General features: G+C 42.7%; 2 protein-coding genes across 3 annotated transcripts; one reads left to right on the forward strand and one right to left on the reverse strand.

Moving 5' to 3' along the window:
- Positions 1-455: 455 nt before the first annotated feature.
- LOC135507768 (fibrinogen gamma chain-like) lies at positions 456-6,813 on the reverse strand. Of its 2 annotated transcripts, none has more exons than XM_064927400.1 (9): positions 6,670-6,813; positions 6,489-6,536; positions 5,840-6,023; positions 5,336-5,420; positions 4,819-4,949; positions 4,054-4,187; positions 3,627-3,811; positions 1,278-1,555; positions 456-977 (listed from the first exon to the last, which is right to left on the reverse strand). In XM_064927400.1, exons 1-9 carry the CDS (start codon positions 6,730-6,732, stop codon positions 796-798), a joined length of 1,290 nt encoding a protein of 429 aa, XP_064783472.1. In that variant the 5' UTR covers positions 6,733-6,813; the 3' UTR covers positions 456-795. The 2 variants fall into 2 exon arrangements, with proteins under 2 accessions (XP_064783472.1, XP_064783473.1); XM_064927401.1 differs by having other exon boundaries at positions 6,489-6,533; positions 6,670-6,803.
- Positions 6,814-20,156: 13,343 nt separating this feature from the next.
- On the forward strand, positions 20,157-22,063 carry LOC135507320 (lecithin retinol acyltransferase-like). Its single transcript, XM_064926884.1, has 2 exons — positions 20,157-20,708; positions 21,294-22,063. Exons 1-2 carry the CDS (start codon positions 20,166-20,168, stop codon positions 21,444-21,446), a joined length of 696 nt encoding a protein of 231 aa, XP_064782956.1. The 5' UTR covers positions 20,157-20,165; the 3' UTR covers positions 21,447-22,063.
- Positions 22,064-22,456: the final 393 nt, after the last annotated feature.

Consider the following 22,456-nt stretch of genomic DNA (forward strand, 5'->3'; position numbering starts at 1 on the left):
GAGGGCACTTTGGTCTTAGATGCGGGGAAAAACACACATACCCTCTTTAATACGGTAAATTCCTACTTCACATTCCTACCTAATAGCGTTACTTTCTTTCCCGTTGACATATCCTCTCAGAATTCAACCCAGGCTATTTGAATATCGGTTCAAAGGACTTCCAATAGGTGATTTCCAACAACTTCCCCCAATGTATCAAAATAGCTTCTGCAAATCGGTATCTGGAATAGCTCAAAATAGTTGAACGCAATGAGTTAGGTCTTCCCAGCACAGTGCCTTCTCTTTAAAAAGTCTTTCAATGCCGCCACCAACTTGTATGTCATATAAATGTGGGTATCATTTATCATATTTAGCACAATTACAAGCGTTACCAGGAATGAATATCAGGAAAAGTACAATAAAGACCACCCAGGTTCAAACCCTGTCTTAGATCATGTAGTCGGAGCAGGGGTATCTATATTTAGAAAAAATACAACATTTATTAATTGATTACACCAACCAGATAGACACTAGATAAAGTTTGTTCTAACAGAAGGTGCTAAATAGAACAATTCAAACCAATCTTCCAAGGTCCAACAACAGCGATTTGATCATAGACAATATTTTAGGCAAGAGGACAAAAAAACTACATTGATCGAACCAATAAAACACTAGATACAACAAGACATAGGGCCATTTTCCCAGACACATTCTACATGTTTGATAGACTCCCCATGTGCTTCTTAGGATTTGGCTTAATCTGTGTCCGGAAAAGTTCTAGCTTAGGCAATATTGCAGTATTTGTTTCAGTAGTGTTTACAGGCCTCCAAACTGTTTGACCCCTCCGGTCTGCTGTCCGTCCCCCGCCGTGATCCTGTTGGTGGGGATGATCTTCATGGTAGTCTCCTTCATGGAGTACCAGCGGCTGTGCCACGTGGCCCAGATGATGCCATTGTCGTAGCCTGACTCGCCGGCGTCCTTCTCCGTGTACTTCCCACCTAGGGATAGAAAGGTGGAAAGGCAGAGTTGTCAATGAAAAGTTTGTTACAAGTAAGAAAATCACAGTGTTTGGACCGACTCATAAATGTGGCCTTCTTGGAAAGTTAACAGTAAAAATGTCAGAGAACCCCCTCAAAACTAACATTGGTATATGCTGGTAGTGATTTGCATACATGTATAACTGTAGTATGGTTCATGTTACTTGGAGAGTAGTATTCTTTCAATGGAAAAATGCAAGAACGTGCACACGTGTCTGTGTGTGAGAGTGTGCACGTGTCTGTGTACGTGCGTGTCCTTACCCTGGTAATATTTCCCGTTGAGGTGGGCGGCGTGGCACCGGTTCATCCACCAACCAGAGCCGTCCTGCATAGCACAGTTACCCTGGAACTTGTCGTTGTCCTTGTCGCTGGTACTAAACTGCATGCCGTTGTGAGACGTGTAGAACTTGTCGCTGGGGTCATCTCCGAAGTCAAAGCCGTCGAACGCATCCCCCGCGTCACCGCCAAAGTAGTAGGCGTAGGTCAGGCGGTACATGTCGACTTCCGGCCCCACTTTGAACATGGCGTAGTCGGCATGCCTAAAGAAAGAAAATACATTTAATTATTAGCTATTTTTTATGTGTGTGGTTTTATTGAATAAATAAGACAGTGAGAAGAAGACAACAAAGGTAGGAGCGGTGCAGGTCAGAAAGGCATTGGGTTGGATTTGAACCCATGCCTACTGTGGTGCATATGCCTGTGTCCATGACACTAAGCACTAGACCACACAGGCGACAAGTATTAATATAAAATGGAAACCCAACCGCAGGCTGCCCAGTGGCGCGAGCTTACTAGACGAGCTAAATGCCTTTTATGCTCGCTTCGAGGCAAGTAACATTGAATCATGCATGAGAGCACCAGCCAATCCGGATGACTGTGTGATCACGCTCTCACTAGCCAATGTGAGAAAGACCTTTAAACAGGTCAACATTCACAAAGCCGCGGGGCCAGGTGTATTACCAGGATGTGTACTCAAAGCATGCGCGGACACACTGGCAAGTGTCTTCACCGACATTTTCAACCCTGACCGAGTCTGTAATACCTACGTACATGTTTCAAGCAGACTGCCATAGTCCCTGTGCCCAAGGAAGTGAAGGTAACCTGCCTAAATGATTACCGCCCCATAGCAATCACATTGGTAGCCATGAAGTGCTTTGAAAGGTTGGTCATGGCTCACATCAACACCATCACCCCAGAAACCCAAGACCCACTCCAATTCACATACCGCCCCAACATATCCACAGATGACTCAATCTCATTCGCACTCCACACTGCCCTTTCCTACATGGACAAAAGGAACACCTATGTGAGTATGCTGTTCATTGACTACAGCTCAGCATTCAACACCATAATGCCCACAAAGCTCATCACTAAGCTAAGGACCCTGGGACTAAACGCCTCCCTCTGCAACTGGATCCTGGACTTCCTGACGGGCCGCCCCCAGGTGGTAAGGGTAGGCAACAACACATCTGCCACACTCATCCTCAGCACTGGGGCCCCTCAGGGGTGCATGCTTAGTCCCCTTCTGTACTCCCTGTTCACCCACGACTGCGTGGCCAAATACGACTCCAACACCATCATTAAGTTTGCTGATGACACAACAGTGGTAGGCCTGATAACCGACAACGATGAGACAGCCTATAGGGAGGAGGTCAGAGACCTGGCAGTGTGGTGCCAGGACAACAACCTCTTCCTCAATGTGAGCAAGACAATGGAGCTGATCGTGGACTACAGGAAAAGGAAAGCCGAACAGGCCCCCATTAACATCAACGGGGCTGTAGTGGAGCGAGTTGAGAGTTTCAAGTTCCTTGGTGTCCACATCACCAACGAACTTTCATGGTCCAAACACACCAAGACAGTCGTGAAGAAGGCATGACAACACCTTTTCCCCCTCAGGAGACTGAAAAGATTTGGCATGGGTCCCCAGATCCTCAAAAAGTTCTACAGCTGCACCATCGAGAGTATCCTGACCGGTTGAATCACCGCCTGGTATGGCAACTGCTCGGCGTCTGACCGTAAGGTGCTACAGATGGTAGTGCGTACGGCCCGGTACGTCACTGGGGCCAAGCTTCCTGCCATCCAGGATCTACGTATATAATAGGCGGTGTCAGAGGAAGGCCCAAAAAATTGTCAAAGACTCCAGTCACCCAAGTCATAGACTGTTCTCTGTGCTGCCGCATGGCAAGCGGTACTGGAGCACCAAGTCTAGGACCAAAACAGCTTCTACCCCCAAGCCATCAGACTGCTGGACAATTAATCAAATGGCCACCCGGAATATTTACACTGACACGGCCACCCCCCTCCCCCCCCCCCACCCCTTTGTTTTTACACTGCTGCTACTTGCTGTTTATTATCTATGCATAGTCACTTTACCCCTACCTACATGTACAAAATAACTTGACTAACCTGTACCCCCACACATCGACTCGGTACCCCCTGTATATAGCCTCGTTATTGTCCTTTTTTATTGTGTTACCTTTCATTTTAATTTGACTATTTTTACCTTATTTAATTTAGTAAATATTTTTTTAACTCTTTCTTGAACTGCATTGTTGGATATTAAAGGCTTGTAAGTAAGCAGAGTAGAGTAGAGCATTTAGTAGTACGTACTTCTTGTTGCCCACCCAGTCGGTGAGCTCGATCCTCAGCACGTATGGGATGGAGGACTGGGTGGAGAGCAGGTGCATCTTCTCGTTGCCCAGCCAGAACTCGGTGGTGTCATCTGGGCTCAGGTAGCCGAAGCCCTCCTTATACTGGACCCAGTCCTTGTTGAAGTCCACGCTGCCATCACGTCGCTGTGGAGATATATGTTGGACTGTGGTTATGATAATAATACAGTATGTGGTTACAACCAGGTTTGGGTCAATACCATTTCACTTTAGTCAATCCGGAAACTGAAATCCCAATTGGAATGTTAACTTCCTGAAATAGAATTGTCCCCAACCCTGGTTCCAACTTCCAATGGCTTAGTGGGTTGGAGCATGGTGGGGTTGGGGGTTCGAATCCTGCATGAGCCAACCATAATGAACACACATACCCTCTGCAGGACGGTAAAGCCGCGGCCGAAGCTGTCAATCTCGCAGTAGACCAGGAACTCCTCCTTAGCCTTCAGTGGCTTCACGTAGTACAGACCGCTGGTTTTGGCACCCTTGTTGGCAATATCCTGGCAATCTAATACGAGAAAAACAACATGTCATGATCATGTTGATATGTGTTAATAACAAAGACTACTGTTCCCATAAGGCAATGCGCTATGCACAACGGTTTTGTAGTGTTTTGATTCTGCTTTTAGCCTGTTCCAGATGGAAATGAGCTCTGGCTCTATTACCTTGCTGATTGTGTTGATTATGCTCTTATGATCTTGTGCATTGCTGATTATTGTCCCTTGTAAAGATCCACTCTGTGGTATTGTATTTAACAGACGTTTTTTGATCATTTAAATTAAAGCTATGCCTATTTACCTATTTTTTTTAAATGCCAATAAATTATATAAGCAAATTAATTGAACTAATCTAAAGTGCATCCATATAACTGGATTGATACCCCATTGCTTAAAGAATATCACTTATAAATGCCAACAAATGATATGAACAAATTAATTCATTAACCATTGCTAAAGTACATCCAAATAACTGGATTGGGACAAATCGGCTCAGCCTCTATAGATTGATGCCTTTGATTCGCCTCTGACTCAACACACAACAAGGACAAACGACGGGTATGTAGAGTGAATTCTCCAGGAGCAGGGTTGAGCAACCTCTGATGAACTGGGGATCGACCTGCAGAACGCTGTTGATTTTACCTTTCCCTGTGGTGGGTTTGATTTCCACAGTATCCTTGCAGGGATCTTTGCATTTCTGATCCAGCTGAATGGACATCTGTTTGAGGTCTAACATCCTCTTCTTGTTGGATTCCAGTATCCCCTGGAGTTGACTGAGCAAAAGAGGGGAACAGATTGAAAATGTTTCTCAGGTGACGCGGATATTAACTTAGATTGCGGTTTATATTGTAGGTCAGTGGGTGCATGACTTGACTATCAATGTGTTTTAAGTACATAGCATTTGACACCTGTACCCTTAGTCCTGGTATTTCCAGGTAATTCATCTCCAGCAGGCAAAACTGGTTGAAATGATTGTAATATCATTGACTGGTTTCAACCAGCTTTAGCCACTGAGAGACATACGAGCATTGGGGTCAATTCCAATCAATTCCAGAAGTCAATTGCTCTCCTAAGGAGAATTTCCAAGTCCAATTCTAAGTGATTTGAGACCAAATTAGATTCTGATGTAAAAACAAAGAACAGAAAAAGAAGGTCTTACTATATTTGCTCCTCCTGTGAGACGATGGTCTTCTCAAAGCGCAGGACATCATCCAGTATGCTGGCTGACCTTTTATAGTGGACGTCTGTGGAACAATCACAATACCTGCTTCAGTTACAGTAACCTACATGAATTACCAGAGTCTATAGTTCTTTTACAATTAGCTTAACACCTGGGTGTCTTCAGTAGGGCAAACAAAAAATACGTGTTCTTATTGGACGAGTACAGTATCTCAGTATCTCCCGGATTCACTCTGTTTCAAAACGTTTTCTCCCTATTGAACACAACCCTGACAAAGGTTATAGACAAACTGTTTGTGAAGTGATGTAAACTAAATCACATAGCCATGAAAAGCGGAATGTGCCTCATCGATGTACTTCTTGAAAGTTTCGACTTTTCTGCTACTGACATCCCCACTTCTTAGCACCACATCTAATAGTGTTGATTTTCATGTTAGCTAGTTTAACACAGTCAAATAGCCCAAGATACAGAAAAGTCAATTACCTCCACCAGACTTCTGATGTTGTGTTGCCGAATCCTTCATATAGGTGACTTTCTCTGTGGCTCCCGTGGTAAGGTTGGTTATTCTATCCAGGATGTCCTCCATTTCATCAAGGTCCTTGTCCACCACCGGCTTGTACTTGTTGAGGTAGTCAGCCACGCCACATGTCGTCGGGCAGTACTTGCCCTACAACAGACACAGAACACAGATGCTTTCATTTTAACACTCTGTGAGAGATGTGTCTGTGTCGCAAAGAACATCCTATTCCCTCTATAGTGAGCTGCCTTTCGACCAGGGCCCGTTGATCTTTGGTCAAAAGTAGAGCCCTTTATACGGAACAGAGTGCCATTTGTGACACATATTCACAACATATTGTTATACTGTGACATTGGATGTGTTGAGCGTTGGACATTTTCATTGGATTCAAAGAAACTACAAAATGTTGAATTACATGTGTTCTTAAAGAGGCACCAACAAAATTGGTTATAATACCCCAGAATCAACTACATATCATATGCGCGTGAGGACTCTATTAAGCATACAGTACAAAGAGGATGAAATAGCAAGATGGTGGATTTCTTCCTGTACACACACACCACTTAATGAGTGGGGTAGAGTACATCGGTGCATCCCATTTACAATCATACTTACAAAGCCGTCCCTTGGTGTGCAGTCCTGGGAATAGTCTCCCCTCATCTGCTGTGGAACAGAAGCAAAACAGCACAGTCTGTTATCTTAGTAGATGCTACTGTATCTACTGTTTTTGGAGAACACTGTTTATGAGAGAACACACACTTCGTTTGAAACAGGTTCATTGAAATTTGACACTTACTGCAGAGGAGAGGGAGAATAGCCAAAGAAGGCCTGCGGCTGTGGACAAAAGTGAAGGAGCCATGTTGCTTAGTCTTTGGTGCACCAGTTGTGGTGTTGTACAGTTGGAGAATGAAGAGCCTCTGGCCTCTGACGGTGTATTTATCTGATCAAGGTCCTCCTTCCTGCAGCAGATAAGGGGTCCGCGTGTAAACAGAACCGGGTCATCCAACTCATGTCCTAGTAGATGACTCAATGTTGGGACAAAATTGTGACTCAAATGTCCTACTTCTCATAATTTCCCAGATGTGACTGGGATTGATTGACAGGTGTGGTGTGGTTCCTTCCACGGCTTTTTTGATCACAGGGAAAGTCGTGGGCAGCAGGCTCATGTGGTGAACTTTGTTGGGGTCAAACCAACACTGGGTCAATCATGCCATATCATTACCTTGCAAATTCCACTCAAACCAGTATAAAACATATGACAAGATACTGCATTAGATATTATATTAGAGTGCTATCTAAATAAAATTGTCTACAATTAGTGAGCCCCCTTTAAGTTTCTTTTAGGACCGCAATCACTCCCTCAAGTTTACAGTCCTCCACCATTTGGCTGTTTCTGTGGCGAGAGTGATACACTATATACACAAAAGTATGTGGACACCCCTTCAAATTAGTGGATCCAGCTATTTCAGATATGCCCGTTGCTGACAGGTGTCGAACACACAGCTATGCAATCTCCATAGACAAACATTGGCAGAGGAATGGCTTTACTGAAGAGCTCAGTGACTTTCAACGTGGCACTGTCATGGGATGCCACCTTTCCTTCATCAAATGTCTGCCCTGCTATAGAGCTGCCCCTGTCAACTGTAAGCACTGCTATTGTGAAGTGGAAAAGTCTAGGAGCAACAACTCAAAGTCATTGGCCACACAAGCTCACAGAACAGGACCACCGAGTGTTGAAGCGTGTAGTGCGTAAAAATCAATACAGAGGATGTTTTAACAGCAAAGTGGGGGACCAACTCCATATTAATGTCAACGATTTTGGAATTAGATGCTCGGCAAGCCAAGCAGGCGCCCACATACTTTTGGTCATGTAGTGTATAAGCTTTGTTTGTAAACAATGCAATTGTAAACAAGGGCTGTATAACCTTAAAACATTGTTAAAACAATCAATTGGATATCATGGATGGTCAGTCCTTTCATCCATAGCTCTGTCTATGAATTTGAATGTGCCTCAGTTACTTTTTACTTTCACCTGAGTAGCTTTTTTTATAGTAGTAATTGTACATCTACTTGTCATAAAATGTCCTTAAAGTAACAGTACTTCTGCTTGCGTAGGATATTTCAGTACTCTTTCCACCCCAGGGAATGACCCTTTGTCAGTAGTGGGGCGGGCAAATTTGTCCTACTCCAACCGTGGCTGCATTTCTTAGGATAACCACCAGTGGGAGTAGAGATACCATGTTCTGAGGAACACTGGAGAGGCCATACAATTCAGGTGTAGGGTGAAGTTGCCTCTAGACACTGATCTGGGGTTATTTTAGAATTTTCCACACTAATGGTAAAGGTTAGGATTGGGGGAGGCGAAGCAGATCCTAGATCTGTGTCGAGGGGAAACTTCACCCAGGAGCTACAATTTCAGACAACGTTGTCTATACTATAACAGCCTCAGTTAGGGCCTCAGCTCCTTACAGACAGTTACAAAAAGAGGGAACATTCCTACAACCCTTCTTGCTGCAGACATAGAAAAATAGGAAGCATTACCACAAACATGCTTCTTACCAACGTTGAAAAATAGGAAGCATTACCACAAACATGCTTCTTACCGACGTTGAAAAATAGGAAACGTTTTCACAACCATTCTCAGCTTCTTGCAGACAGTGGGAAATAGGAAATGTTCCCACAATCCTTCTTTTTTTCAGACAGTGAAAAAGAGGAAATGTTCCCACAACCATTAAGAGGCCTGTGAATCACAGCATGACAGAGACATCTATTTTAACTGGTCAATCTATCCGAATGAGAGTTTTTTAAGCCTATAAAGTGAATCAAACTTAATGAACAAAACACAAATAGTGTTTATGGTACTTCTGAAATAGGCTTTTATGTTCTGTCGAGACAGAACAACGCAGGCGAAGGCGGCCCTGTCGGTGGTGATGCATGTCAACACAATTATCCCCGCTGTCATGAAATGATTGTTTACGAGAGGGCCTTGAATTATAATGTGGGTATTAACTGTTAGTTTCGCTTCGGCCTGTTGGGCAAACACGTTTCCATGTGTTGATGTTGCGCAAAAAACAAAGCAGCTTTTTTTTTAAAGCGCTTAAAAGCTTTTATTCGTATTCTCGAGACGCTGTCACACCAACAATTAGGCTATTGGGACTTTGTGATTTGAATTGGAGCCTAGCAGAGCACGTAAGGGATAAATAGTTTAGAGAACAGTTGGAATGGAGGCTACTTCCATTGCTGTACCGCCCCAAAAAAGACCTGCCCACGTACATTGCATGCAAATGTCCCCACTCGAAAGTCACAGGGACATTGCAGTATGTTTCAAGTGGGCTTTTTTTTGACGTCAGTGAGTTGTCGTTAAAGCATGCCTACTTGTAAATGAGCGAAGCGAAACGATAAGAGGTTACTTTTGTTTCACAGTTAAGGCGAGCTACAGTCAGGACCAAAATGATTGGAACTCCTGATAAAGATTGTATAAAATAAATAACACAAATAGAGCTATATTGCATGCTCAACACTTTTGGAAAATAACATTATTATATACTAATACAATTGCTCAGATAAATAGATTTTTTTAAACAAGTAACACTTTTCTCTCTCAAAAAGATAGGGTTTAAAATTATTGGCACCGCTGTTTTCAATACCTTGCAATAATACCTTTTTCTAAAATAGTTAATTGACCACAAAATCAACATTTTGCAAAGGCCATCTTAGTCTCCGGACTTGGAAACCTGTGGTTTGAATTGAAGAGGGCAGGTCATCAGCGCAAATGACGGATATCAAGCATCTGGAAATATTCTGTATTGAGGACTGGTCTAAGATTCCCTAAAACATTTGAGAAAGGATCAGTGACGTTATCCTCGGAAGGTGAGGCATTGCAAGATATTGGAAACAGGATAGCCAAATTATTTTGACCACTATCTTTTTGAGAGAAAAAATATTATTTGTTTAACAAAATCAATTTTTCTGAACAATTGTATTAGTTTAATTGAAATGCATTCCAGGTGATTACCTCATGAAGCTGATTGAGAGGATGCCAAGTGTATGCAAAGCTGTCATCAAGGCAATGGGAGGCTACTTTGAAGAATCTCAAATAAACATATTTTGATTTGTTTAACCTTTTTTTGGGTTCCTACATGATTCCAAATGTTACTTGTTTAACAAAATCTATTTTTATGAGCAATTGTATTAGTTTAAATGTGAATGGTGAAAGAGCCACGTCTGTTTGCGATACTACAACAACAAAGAAGTGACTGCTGTCACGATTTCAGCCGAAGTCGGTTCCTCTCCTTGTTCGGGCGGCGCTCGGCGGTCGACATCGCCGGTCTTCCAGCCACCGCCGATCCACTTTTCATGTTGTTGTCATTTCCCAATTACTGGTCATGTATTTAACCCTCTGTTTCCCCCATGTCTTTGTGTGTGATTGTTTGTTGTTCAGGTCGGTACGTTCCCGGCTGTGTTTTTCCGGGTGCTGTTTTCACCCGTGCTTTGTGGCAACCGTTATTGTTCGTTCATTTGGCTTCAATGCGCTATTGAGTCTTCACATAGGAAGGAATGGTGTCACGTGATCGATGGCTTTGTCCAGTCATATATACAGTCATTGATCAAGGGTGCCAATCATTTGGGACTTTACTGTATTTCAATGTATATACCCTATACATTGATTCATTTATAATTCCTTTTGAAAATACAAAGACTTGTTTGTTGTGGAAAATTGGTAAAGCATTTAGCCCCCTGGATATATTACAAGAGAATTTTCAGTATTTATATTCAGGAATATTCATGCGTCTCCTGTCCTGTCTAAAAGAATAAACATCACTGCAGCCAGTTGTTGACCTAAAGTGTCTTTAAACCTCCTGAGAGTTTTTCAGTCGTACTGAAACATCAAGTTTTACTATGAGTCAGGATGTGAAAGCTATGACACGTTTCATTGTCCAAAATCAATAAAATCGGTCTGTAATCAATTACATGAACCACCATTGTCAAAACAACCATTCAAAAATGCCGTGACAGTCCTTTTCATTGTGGTCCTCCTGGCAAGAGAGTTGTTCCTAGCTACACACATTGTTAGCCCTGAATCTAACACTGAAGCTACACAGTGTGTACTGTGTAGCTCCAACACTGCACACATTATTAGCCACGAAGCCTATGAATAAAAACAAGGCTTCCAATGGGCAACTTTGCGCCTAATTGGCTGCGGTATCTGGTATGTTTTCTATTTTTAAGGAACTTTTGGAGGATGGAAACAGATGGCCATTTGTTTCTGGTAATGAGACTATAAACAACATATCAGTGTCCTCATATGTCCCAAGACTTGGAGAGTCTTGGTTCATTTTGAGGCCATGGAAGAGACAATATTTCCTGTTTGTTTAATAAAGTCCTACTACTGAATATGAACCATCAGGGCGTTCCAGGTTATTGTTTTTTCAGTCGCCCGACACAGATTATCAGCCTTGAACCTAGCCGAAAACAGCCTGGTTATGATCTCCAGAAGTATGTCATTTAGCAAACACTTTTATCTAAAGTGACTTGCAGTAGTGCCTCCATACATTTTCGTATGGGTGCCCCAGCAGGAACTGAACCCATGACCCTGGCGTGGCAAAAGACCCACAAAGGGGGTTTCACTAAAACCGTTCGCTACACTGGTGTCAGAAGTGGGATGCTGTCCGTGAGGTCATCGGAGACTTGTGTTGATGTGGAGGACTTGGTATAATGAAGCGCAGTGTCAAGACCCTTGCCTTAGGTAGGCTTTCAAATCTGGGAGACCAGGGGTTCGAGACCCGCAAGGGACATTGCCCTGTCGCTGACCACGGGCAAAAATAATGATAATCCCAGAATGAGAGTTTAATTGAATTGAGGTCAGAGTTCTGATAGGTTGGGCATGACATGTGAGGCATTAACTTCATATAGGCTATTAGGCCAGGAGTTCAATCACAGCCAAAATGCCCAACACCCCTCTACGCTGTCGTCCAACGGATTTCAAGCATTCAGGGGCGGTTGAGAAATCTGAAGAATTGGGATCTCTGACTGGGCAGTAGTGGTACACTGCTCTGGGCAGTGCCATCTGAATGTATTCAATAGGTGCATACAAATAGGTCTATACATTTTCACCCAGGCAGTGCTCTGGTATTTTCTTATTTCCACCAGGGTCTTCATTGATGGATCTCTATATAATATGCTGTAAATGAACCGTAACTGACACTCATAATAGCCTACTGTCTTGTATTGGACACCCATGCATCACCATGCACACCACCATAAACACAATGCTAGTTGTATCTTATTTACTGGTAGCTAGGCTACATTTCTGGCAAGGGTGTCCAACATCTTCTTTCAGTTTTTTTTTTTGCTTTCCACGCCAAAGCAAACAGTTGGAGGAGTTGTAACGATACCTAGTGGCTCATGAAGCTACATCTGTAGCCCCCGCTGTTGACATTGAAAGAAAAAAATCACACCTTGGCTACCTCTCCATAACCCACTTTTACTTTGGGAAACAACATACGAAACCCAGGCACCCAGACAGATAAGGCCTTGCTGACCTGGGAGTGAACTGTCGGGCCAGTCAAACCTAAACAACGGTGAACTCTCCACGAACTTTCGCTGAACTCCCCTCTTCCTCCTCCTTGAGACTGGAGAGAGACGCCAGATGGAAATTGTTTCCTAATGCTCCCGGACTCTCGCAAGTGCCAGGAAGAAATACTTGGGACCAACTGATAAGATAGGGCAGAGCATCCAAGCCCTATGTTGGTGTGACTGTCTGTTGAGAGGAATTTGTGTTGGAGAGTTTTCAATCACGTATACACTTCCCATGAGAAAACAGAACACCTCTTCTTGTTTATTAGTTAGCTACACTGAGGTAAATGCATGGACATCTGAACCTGCAATCTGCCTTTTTCCAGTTCTGTATCTAGTCTGCTGCACCCACTGGTGTTTATAAAACGTGGATGACTATCAGCGCCGCTGTATTAAAGCCACCGCGCTGCCAATTTGGTGGTACGCCTTCACAGAATTTTTGTGGGGGGGAAAAGCTATAAAAATTAATTTATTAACGTCTGCATTTGTTTTTTTGCGAATTATATTCTATTACAGACACCTTAATAAATACTTTTAAATTAGATTATATATACTAAAAATCTAAATTGAACATATAAAAACACATCCCTTGAAGTATATATTTTTTAGAGAGTACTAATGCTGCTGTCCTCACTACGACTAAGAAATACTAAAATACATGTAATTTTGTCATGTCGAATTCCCTTAAATCCTATGGGGGACTGCTCCTTCTGGGAATACCAATATGGTGGCCGACGACATCAAAGCCTCTCATTGGCCATTACATTGGCTTCACCACTAAGAGATAGCTGTGTTAAATTTTTTTATTGCATATACAGTGCAGTTAGCTGTTAAGCCAGTTAGTCTAAGAATTTCAAGTCTCAGTATTGGGGAAAATCCTAACTTCAACTTCAGTCAAATGTTTATTTAGTCTCCCATTGACATCAAAGCATTGACCAAGTGGAAATTCTGCTTAAAGATAGAATCCGCAGTAGGGGGAAAGAGCGCCACTGTTTTTGTTTTTGTTGACGAATTGAGGGGTTTCACGCAGCATATAACAAAAAAAGTGCAGTACATATTGCGCTCTCCTATCACAAGTGCAATGACGTCAGAGGGGATTTGCAGTAACTTGCTGCATCGCAAACGGACCTGGCAGTTTGACCGTCAAGGATTCCAGCTTTAAGTGGAAGTTAAGATTCACCCGTATTCGCCTTTGCAACCCTAAATGGTTAAATGAGTTATACAATGTATATCACTGACAGTTCAGTCAGAAAGCAATATGCATAAAGGGCAGTTTTTGGGTTATCCTCAAACTCTTGACTCTCACCTAGCCAACATGCTTCTCTCAGTAATAATCTCAAGTTTATGAAGTCAAGAACAAAGCCGACACTGACTATTGGTGGCCTTCATGGAAGTACCTTTCAGGACCCTTGTTAAAAGTCCCCTAGTGGTGACTGCTATAACTATAACTGGCCATTTGACTGGGGAGTAAATCTCTGAGTGGGAAGAGGCCAAAGGTTTGTTTTAATGCCACCCAGGAGTTCAATTTATGGTCACGGACTGTAAGCTCATTCAGCTGAACGTGGTATGACCACCAAACGTGGAACATGAGAGCGCTGGTTGACATTTGGTTATCATAATGTTCTTAATTTTTATACCACATTATGCATATGGTAATTTCTTAAAATATGACATTTGGTTTATATAATAATATATACCCCCATTAATACAGCTGTTGTTCAAAAATAAGTAGGCCTATGTTTCATTTGTAAATCACAAAATGTCATGCAAAATCTATGTAAACGGCATAATTTAATGTGAACTTCAAGATTTATGAATCACTCCAACCACGTTTCCATCTAGAGTTTTTATGCAAGTAAAGTCACATGACAGCTGTGATGGAAACAGGAAGTTTCGGGACAATTTAATAAATGCTGAAAGTATTTGTTTGTTCGACATGGTGGGATCTTTTTGTGATGGTAAAATTAATTATGCAAGAAATGGTGGTGGAAACTCCTTTATGCACAAATATTGATATAATAACCAACATATCAAAGTCAACTTGGAGTCACATGATGACATGGTGTGTGGTCCTCCCACTACGACTCGGGAAAACATGTAGTTTATTAGTTTACAGATGAAATCAATTATGATAAACGTCACAGGGTTGTGAACGTGCACGGTGTTGAGCTTGATGCTCCTTTCCAATAAATGTTGAGGGTCTTATTCTGGTGACATGATGCTTGACTGCCGTTTTGTAAATACAAATATTATTGCTCTTATTCATAATAATATCTTCATGTAGGCTATTGTAGACGCACAGTATCTGCAAGCTTTTGGCTAGACCAGACTAGGCACATTTGCTATTTTTGTTGTTGTTGTTGTTGAATGTTACCCCCTTTTTCTCCCCGATTTCGTGGTATCGAATTGTTAGTACCTACTATCTTGTCTCATTGCTACAACTCCCGTACGGGCTCGGGAGAGACGAAGGTCGAAAGTCATGCGTCCTCCGATACACAACCCAACCAAGCTGCACTGCTTCTAAACACAGCGCGCATCCAACCCGGAAGCCAGCCGCACCAATGTGTCGGAGGAAACACCGTGCACCTGGCAACCTTGGTTAGCGTGTACTGCGCCCGGCCCACCACAGGAGGTCCACATTTGCTATTTTATCTGCTATTGTCACGTGTACTCCCTCTCCGCACATCGTTACAGCTATCTCAAGGATCTACGGGATCGGTGTCCCTGTTCCTATGCAGTGAACGTTCGCTAATGTGACTAGAATGACTTTGTAAGTAACGGCAAACTTTCCAAGACATAGACATGTCTTACATAAGTAGAAAGCTTAAATGCATGTTAATCTAACTGCACTGTTTAATTTACAGCATGTTATTACGGTGTAAAAATACCATGCTTTTGTTTGAGAAGAGTGCACAACATACAACTTATGGCAACTGGTGTGATACATTCACCTCTGAATTTAAATAATGTACTTACATTCTGCAATCATGCTCTGATTTGTCATCCTGAGGGTCACAGAGATAATATAGCATAGTTTTGTTAGATAAAATACATTTTTATATTAAAATGTAGGAACTGGGTTCTACAGTTTGAACCCCTGCTGTCTCTGCACACACACTGCTGCCATCTGGTGTCCAAAATCTAAATTGCGCCTAAACTACTATATGATACTACGGCCTTTCTCTTGCATGTCCATCTGGACAATGTCAATCTGGACATTTCCTTCAGCGATGACATATCCCAGAAAGGAGAGAGTGGAAAGGTGGAACTGGCATTTCACAAATATCTGATTCTCCAGGAGGCGCTGAAGGACTTGTCGAACATGGATTACGTATTCTTGGGCAGAATGGGGGAAAAAAACAGGACGTCATTGAGATAGACGAACACAAAACGATTTAACATGTCCCGGAGCACATTGTTTACCAGGGCCTGGAAGGAGCGTTGGTAAGTCCAAACGGCATGACCAGGTACTCATAATCTTCCAATCATCCACTTTGCGTATCCGAACCAGGTGGTAGGCATTCTGAAGGTCCAGCTTGGAGAAGATGGTAGCCCCCTGGAGAGGTTCGAAATCCGAGGAGAGGAGTGGTGGGGGGGGGGGTAACGATTCTTGATCGTTATGTCATTAAGGCCCTGGTAGCCAATGCACGGACACAGAGTCTTGTCCTTTTCCACAAAGAAAAAACCTGTGCCGGCAGGGGATGCAGAAGGACGGATGTCTCTAGCAGCCAGAGGGTCCTCAATATACTCCTCCATGGCCTTGGTCTTTGGGCCGGATAGGGAATATAGCTGACCCCGAGGTGGTGTGGTGCCTGGATGAAGGTCAATGGCACAATCGTAGGGACGATGCAGGGGAAGACAAGTAGCCCATGCCTTGCTGAAGAACTCCAGGAGGTCAAGGTACTCTGCGGGGATGGCAGAGAAATCCGAGGATTGACTTGGGAAGGCTGCGCTGCTTTGAGGCAATGGGAATGGCAGAACGGACTCCAACCCAGGATTGAGCTCGTGGTCCAGTCATTAACGGGGTTGTGTTTTTGGAGCCAAGAAAATCCCCAAACAGGAACATGGGGGGGGGGACAATGAGGAGAAGCTGTATAGCTTCACTGTGATTTCCTGAAACCCGCAGGTTAACAGGAACAGTGCTGTGGGTAACTCTACCAATGGAGGGGCCGTCCAGTGCTCTAGCGTCCATGGGAAGAGAGTGGAGTTGAGTGGGGATACCTAATTCAGAAACTAGGGTAGCGTCCATAAAACTCTCATCTGCCCCGGAGTCAATGAGCACCCGGAGAGACTGGTTTCCCCACAGCAGTTTCACAACAAAGGGAGTGTAGTTGATGGGAATTAGAGGATTCCCAGTCTGCCTCACCCGAGTACTTGTACCTACTAAAGAAATAGGTATCTTAATGTCCAGACCTCCTCTCACTCCTGCGTTCCCATAGACTCCCATCAATCCTAAGAGTAAGGGTGATAAGGGAATCAAGGCCAAGCGGTAAGCTGCTCGTCTTTTATTTCCTCTGAAAGTCTGTGAAGGAAGGTATCGAATAGGGACTCCGGATTCCTGACACTCTCAGCGGCCAACGTGGGAAAATCTACTGCGTAGTCTGCCACACTACGGGAGTGTTCACGTAATTCAAGTAGTTTTCAGGCTGCCTCTCTCCCGGATACCGGAGAATCTAACACCTTCCTCACCTCTGCCATGAAATCCTCCAGATGACGACAAATGGCAGATTGTTGCTCCCAAACTTCCGTCGCCCAGCACCCTTCCCAACATTAGCGTAATAATATACGCTATCTTTGACCGGTCCGAATGGAACGAAGATTGCTGTAGCTCAAAAATAAGGGAGCACTGAGAAAGTAAACCCCGGCAGGTTCCAGGATCCCCAGAATATCGCTCCGGAGGAGGTAAGCAGGGTTCTCGGGGAGCAGGGAGACAGCGTGGCAGAGATGGTCCAAGTCTGCTGGGTCTGTCATGGCCAGTTCGTACCATAAGGGCACAGGGCAAGACCCAGATGCAGACATGGGAGGCAGATGGTTCGAGTCTCTGATATTTATTGTAATCCAAGGGGCAGGCAAGAGAATGGTCGTGGACAGGCAAAATATAATGACAAGGTCAGATTCCAGGATGTACAGAGTGGTAGGCAGGCTCGAGGTCAGGGCAGGCAGTATGGTCAGGTAGGCGGGTTCAGAGTCAAGGCAGGCAAGGGTCAAAACCGAGAGGACTAGCAAAAAAAACAGAGGGAAAAAAAGCAGGAGCATGGCGTAACACGAACACGCTGGTTGACTTGACAAAACAAGACGAACTGGCACAGACAGACAGAAAACACAGGTATAAATACCCAGGGGATAATGGGGAAGATGGTTGACACCTGGAGGGGGTAGAGACAAGCACAAGGACAGGTGAAACAGATCAGGGTGTGACAGGATTACTTTTGCAACAACACATCATCAGTAGGGTAAAACTGTCTCACAACGGCCTAAGCCCAGCTCACGTTCCGTATTAGCACAATTTACGATCAAATCTGTGCACCAGAACGTTTTATAAATGAGGCACTTGGACTCTCATTTTTACCGGTACAAAATGTCACATTACTTTCTAACAGGAGTTGGGTGCATTTAAACAGGTTCTGTTAGGATTGTTAGGCTATCTATCACTTTTCCAGGCACTGTCAAGATCTGATCATCTGTCCAGACAAGTGCTGAACCACGAATCCTGTTGGATTGGACATCTTAAGACACCAGTCAGTTAGGGGTGAGGGGAGTTTGATGTCAACATGCTCTTGACTTGCCCTGGATATGACCACAACAGAACCCTTTTCTGACCCCAACAAGACCACTTCACATCTGCAGTCTTGCAAAGGTCAATGACGGTCAGACGTCAACTTTTAACCCCAAATATTTTGGTTGATAAGAGGACGGTTAGAAGTTCATGCAAGACGTTTCGACTCCATCTTTGTTGACTTCTGAATTATACAACATCGACCCACTTTGGAGCCTTTAATCTGTCCAGACTTAGATAAACACAGACACTGAACTGCAAATTCAGTATTTTCTATTTTCAACCCACTTTGGAGCCTTTGTTATGGACTCAGGACCTCAAGTTAATGTACAGTTTCAATGATAACATGATAAGCCACTAGATTTGGGGTTGAGGGGAGTCGTTGGAGTAAGAGTGAAGGCAGACCGAATATGGACTGACAGCGATAGCCCCCCAAAGCAGCCATCTTAAAACTCTGTTAGCCTCTATTTTGAAGGCAATAAAACCCAGTTCTCCTGTTCAACTTCAGCTACCATCGCCTCATTCTTTAGGTAGTTAGCTAGCTAAGGAATGGACCCATTTACACTCACATATTATACATGTTAACAGGTAATGCTTGATGTTTGTACTTGACGTTCCGTTTCTTGGGGTCAAGGGGCACAGGTTTTTAATAAACACTTGACGTAGTTGTATCCATCCAGATTCCAGTTAACCTTGAAAACCTGAGGCGTTATAGGTCACACACTTATTTTGCTATACTCTGAAATGAACAGCCATGTATTCAGGTTGGAATATGTTGAAAAACATATCAAATGAGTTGAACTCCTTTCACCAAAGGAGCTATTCATGTCCAAACGATGAACGTGAAATTGGAGCCAGTAGGATTTTATCAAGTAATCTGCTGGTCTATGGAATGCCACTTTGTTATCATATGCCAGTGTCAGGTAGCTAAATTGGATCACTGAATACAATATTTATATTCACGCTAAATGATCCTGGATTGGAGATAGTCCTAACAGACCCGCCACTATGAGTCAGCAAAGCAGGCCAAAAGCCTACAGTCTGCAAAGCAATCAGCTAAATAGCCTAATTAGAGAATCTCACATTTCACAAAACCAAGACCAACTACAGTACAAACAAAAGTCAACCATTTTACTCCAGGTCATTGGCAATGGATGGGATGGGAGAGGCTAACATGTTGGGGATACTGTACCGGGAGATACTGGAAATGAGTTAAAAATGGCTTGCTATGGCTCTCGACCTTCGCCTCTCTGGAATCCATACGGGAGCTGCAGTGATGGGGCGGAGACAATGGGGTACCCCCCCCCCCCCACCCAAAAAGCAAAAAAACAAAGGGCTTGCTCCAAAAGTAGCACAATGCTTGGCAGACAAGGTCAGTTTGCTTAGAATACAACAACTGTAAAGATCCCTGAGGTAGATTAGATTAAAAGACAGTATAGGCCTAATAAGCCAGACAAGGTGCTCTTCAAAATGTTGTATTGATTGTCCCATAGGGCCTACTGTATATAATACAATAATAAAGGAAAAAAACTTCAAGATTCAGGGCACAGGATCATAATTTATTATTTGATAAATCTGCCTTTTTGATTATAAAATTGTAAATAAAAATATCTAATTTATTCGGTCAATATGATTCCAAGGAGCCTGTAATTATAATGTGTATATCCTACAAATGTAATGGTTGTGAATTTAAATTACGCAAATCAACGTACATCTTCAGCGTAAACAAATTATTAAAAGTATAGTAAACAATATGCCAAATTATGTAGACTAAATAAAAAAGACATACGTGCCAAAAATACCATAGCAAATGTCCTTTGTGGCCAATCGTGTCTTCGGGGTTTACCTTCGAGCTGCACTGTCCCCTCCTAGTGCACTTACGCATATAAACCCACTTCTCCCAGACAACTCTCAGAAAACTTTGGACAGGAACTTTCAACATGCTCGACTCGTTGACATTTCTCGTCGAGAAGCTATCCCTTCTTTCCAACTTCAAACTTTTCGAGTTTAAATGGAAACGCAATGAGGCGGGATGCAAAGAGCGCACGATGCACAGTCACGCGCCGTTGTCTCTCCAGAGAGGGGACCTTTTGGAGGTGCCGAGAACTTTGTTCACGCACTTCGGTATCTACTTGGGTGACAACAAAGTCGCCCACCTGATCCCGGATATCATGCCCGTGCTAACCAACGATAAGATGATCATCAAAACAGTTATCACAAATAAGAGACTCATCATGGGTTGCTTGTACAAGTCTGCCACGGTGCGCGTGGACACTTTGGAGGACTTTGTGTATGGCTCAAACATATTGGTGAATGATATGGATAGAAAATGCAAGGCGCAACAACCGTTCCCAAATGAAGAGGTTGCAGAGAGGGCGGAACAACTCGTCGGCGCCATCCCTTACAGTTTACTATGGAATAACTGTGAACATTTTGTTACATACTGCAGATACGGTTCAGCGAAAAGTCAGCAAACGGAAATGGTCATTCATTTTCCTTGCATTATTTCATTTATTTATTTAATTTCACAATTGCGTTGTGCATAAGTCTGGCCCCTTTTACGCTACAGGAGATAAATGTAGTGTCTTAAAATATTTTGCCTGTGCATAACCTGTATCCCAGTGAGGACTGTTATCTTTAGATTATGGCATAGATAATGTTTTCAGAGATTTGCATTTCCATTAATATTATTACAAATGTATCCGATTGAATTGTTGATTTAGGTTAGACCTGGTTGTATTACTTATTGGGAACAGCATCATCAACCTTTGATATTTCCAATCCCATATTTTCTATTTATATTCATGATAATGCATCCCCATTTGAAATTACATTATGCCATGGTTAATATAATAGGCAGCTATATTCAGAAACATTGTGATTTATTCAGTGTTACGGAAAATACATATATTTGGGCTTTGGTGTTTCTTCTTCTCTCTTTTCTTCCATATTTCAAAAAAGTTTAGACTTGTAACATAAAGAAATTGAATATGCCTAAAATGAATTGTTCATAAAAGTCCTATACATACATGTTTATTAATTGCATTATTCATCTCCTTTCTATGCAGTTTTGTGAGTGTCTGAAATCAATCATCCAAGACCAGAGGAGTGTCTTTCTCAGCGTTCTCCTGGGAATGATCTACATCCTCTGCTTTGGCCTTGCACCTTCAACAACATTACCCACAACCCTCATCTCCTTCACTCTGTGGATGGCCGGCTGAGAGGCCAAAGTTCAAACCTTCAAACACTCCGGTGGACATTTCAATGGAAACTATTTAGGATCGTGTCTTTTCATTGGTCCTTGTGGTGACATTACTTGGCACCTCCCAACTCATACGCCTTTGGTATAGGCCTAAAGTGGCATATCATATGATAGGCCATTGTTACAGCAATAGCTACTTTTGATTTGATACTGGCCAGCCAAAAGAAAACAGAGGGCAATGTGGTTGTAGGCCTAGCAATTTACATTTGAGTGTTAATGTCAACACTTACTGTATTGTATGTAGGCCATTAAGGCATTATAAAGCCTTTATAAAGGCCATATGATCCCTCTGTGACCAAAGTATCTTCCCTATTTCCCCCCCAAAAGATTGGCCAAGGCACATTTTCTACTTTTTAATCTTACTGTGTAAGTCAATGTCGTCTAATCTGTAAATAATTTCATTTCTTCAATAATGATACTCATGTATATATTTTTTTATATAGATACATTCAGTTTGAAACTCTAAGAGTACTACACTGATTAATACAATACTTTTACGAATGTGTTTTGAGAGCAAATCATTTTGTTTTCCATCAAATACATTGTAAATATAAGAAATGTTAATAAAGATATTGGAAGTCATCATTTGGTTTGTTTTAGTCTGGTTTCAAGAACAATTTAAATAATTGACTGTATTTTTCAATACAGTTAGGTACATGCAATCACAGTGCATCTTAATACTCACATTGCATCTTTGTCAATACCACCCACAGCATTTTCAAATGATCATGTTATTGATGGAATATTGGCCGCATAAAATCCCCAATACATCCCCATAGTATTTCCAAAACCCAAATACTTAATCATATAAAGTAGATTTACGCAAGAGCCACGCTCATAAAATAAACACATTATCTGGGTAGTATTTCTTAGTAATGACTATACTTTATTATTTTCTTTCTACTGTACCATATTCACAGTTCCAGACATATCAAGATTGAGTCAGCATTGTACAGCTCAACCTGACTG

Source organism: Oncorhynchus masou, chromosome 21, assembly GCF_036934945.1.
Source record: "Oncorhynchus masou masou isolate Uvic2021 chromosome 21, UVic_Omas_1.1, whole genome shotgun sequence".
In the NCBI taxonomy this organism is placed as follows: Eukaryota; Metazoa; Chordata; class Actinopteri; order Salmoniformes; family Salmonidae; genus Oncorhynchus; species Oncorhynchus masou.

Bases quoted from the DNA above. Each gene is read 5' to 3' on its own strand.
- LOC135507768 (XM_064927400.1), bottom strand. From the start codon at position 6,732: ATGGCTCCTTCACTTTTGTCCACAGCCGCAGGCCTTCTTTGGCTATTC. The intron at 6,537-6,669 runs GTAAGTGTCAAA...TCTGTTCCACAG, and splicing joins TATTCTCCCTCTCCTCTGCA to CAGATGAGGGGAGACTATTC. The intron at 1,556-3,626 runs GTACGTACTACT...TTCTTTCTTTAG, and splicing joins GACTGGGTGGGCAACAAGAA to GCATGCCGACTACGCCATGT.
- LOC135507320 (XM_064926884.1), top strand. From the start codon at position 20,166: ATGCTCGACTCGTTGACATTTCTCGTCGAGAAGCTATCCCTTCTTTCC. The intron at 20,709-21,293 runs GTCATTCATTTT...CTTTCTATGCAG, and splicing joins AAAGTCAGCAAACGGAAATG to TTTTGTGAGTGTCTGAAATC.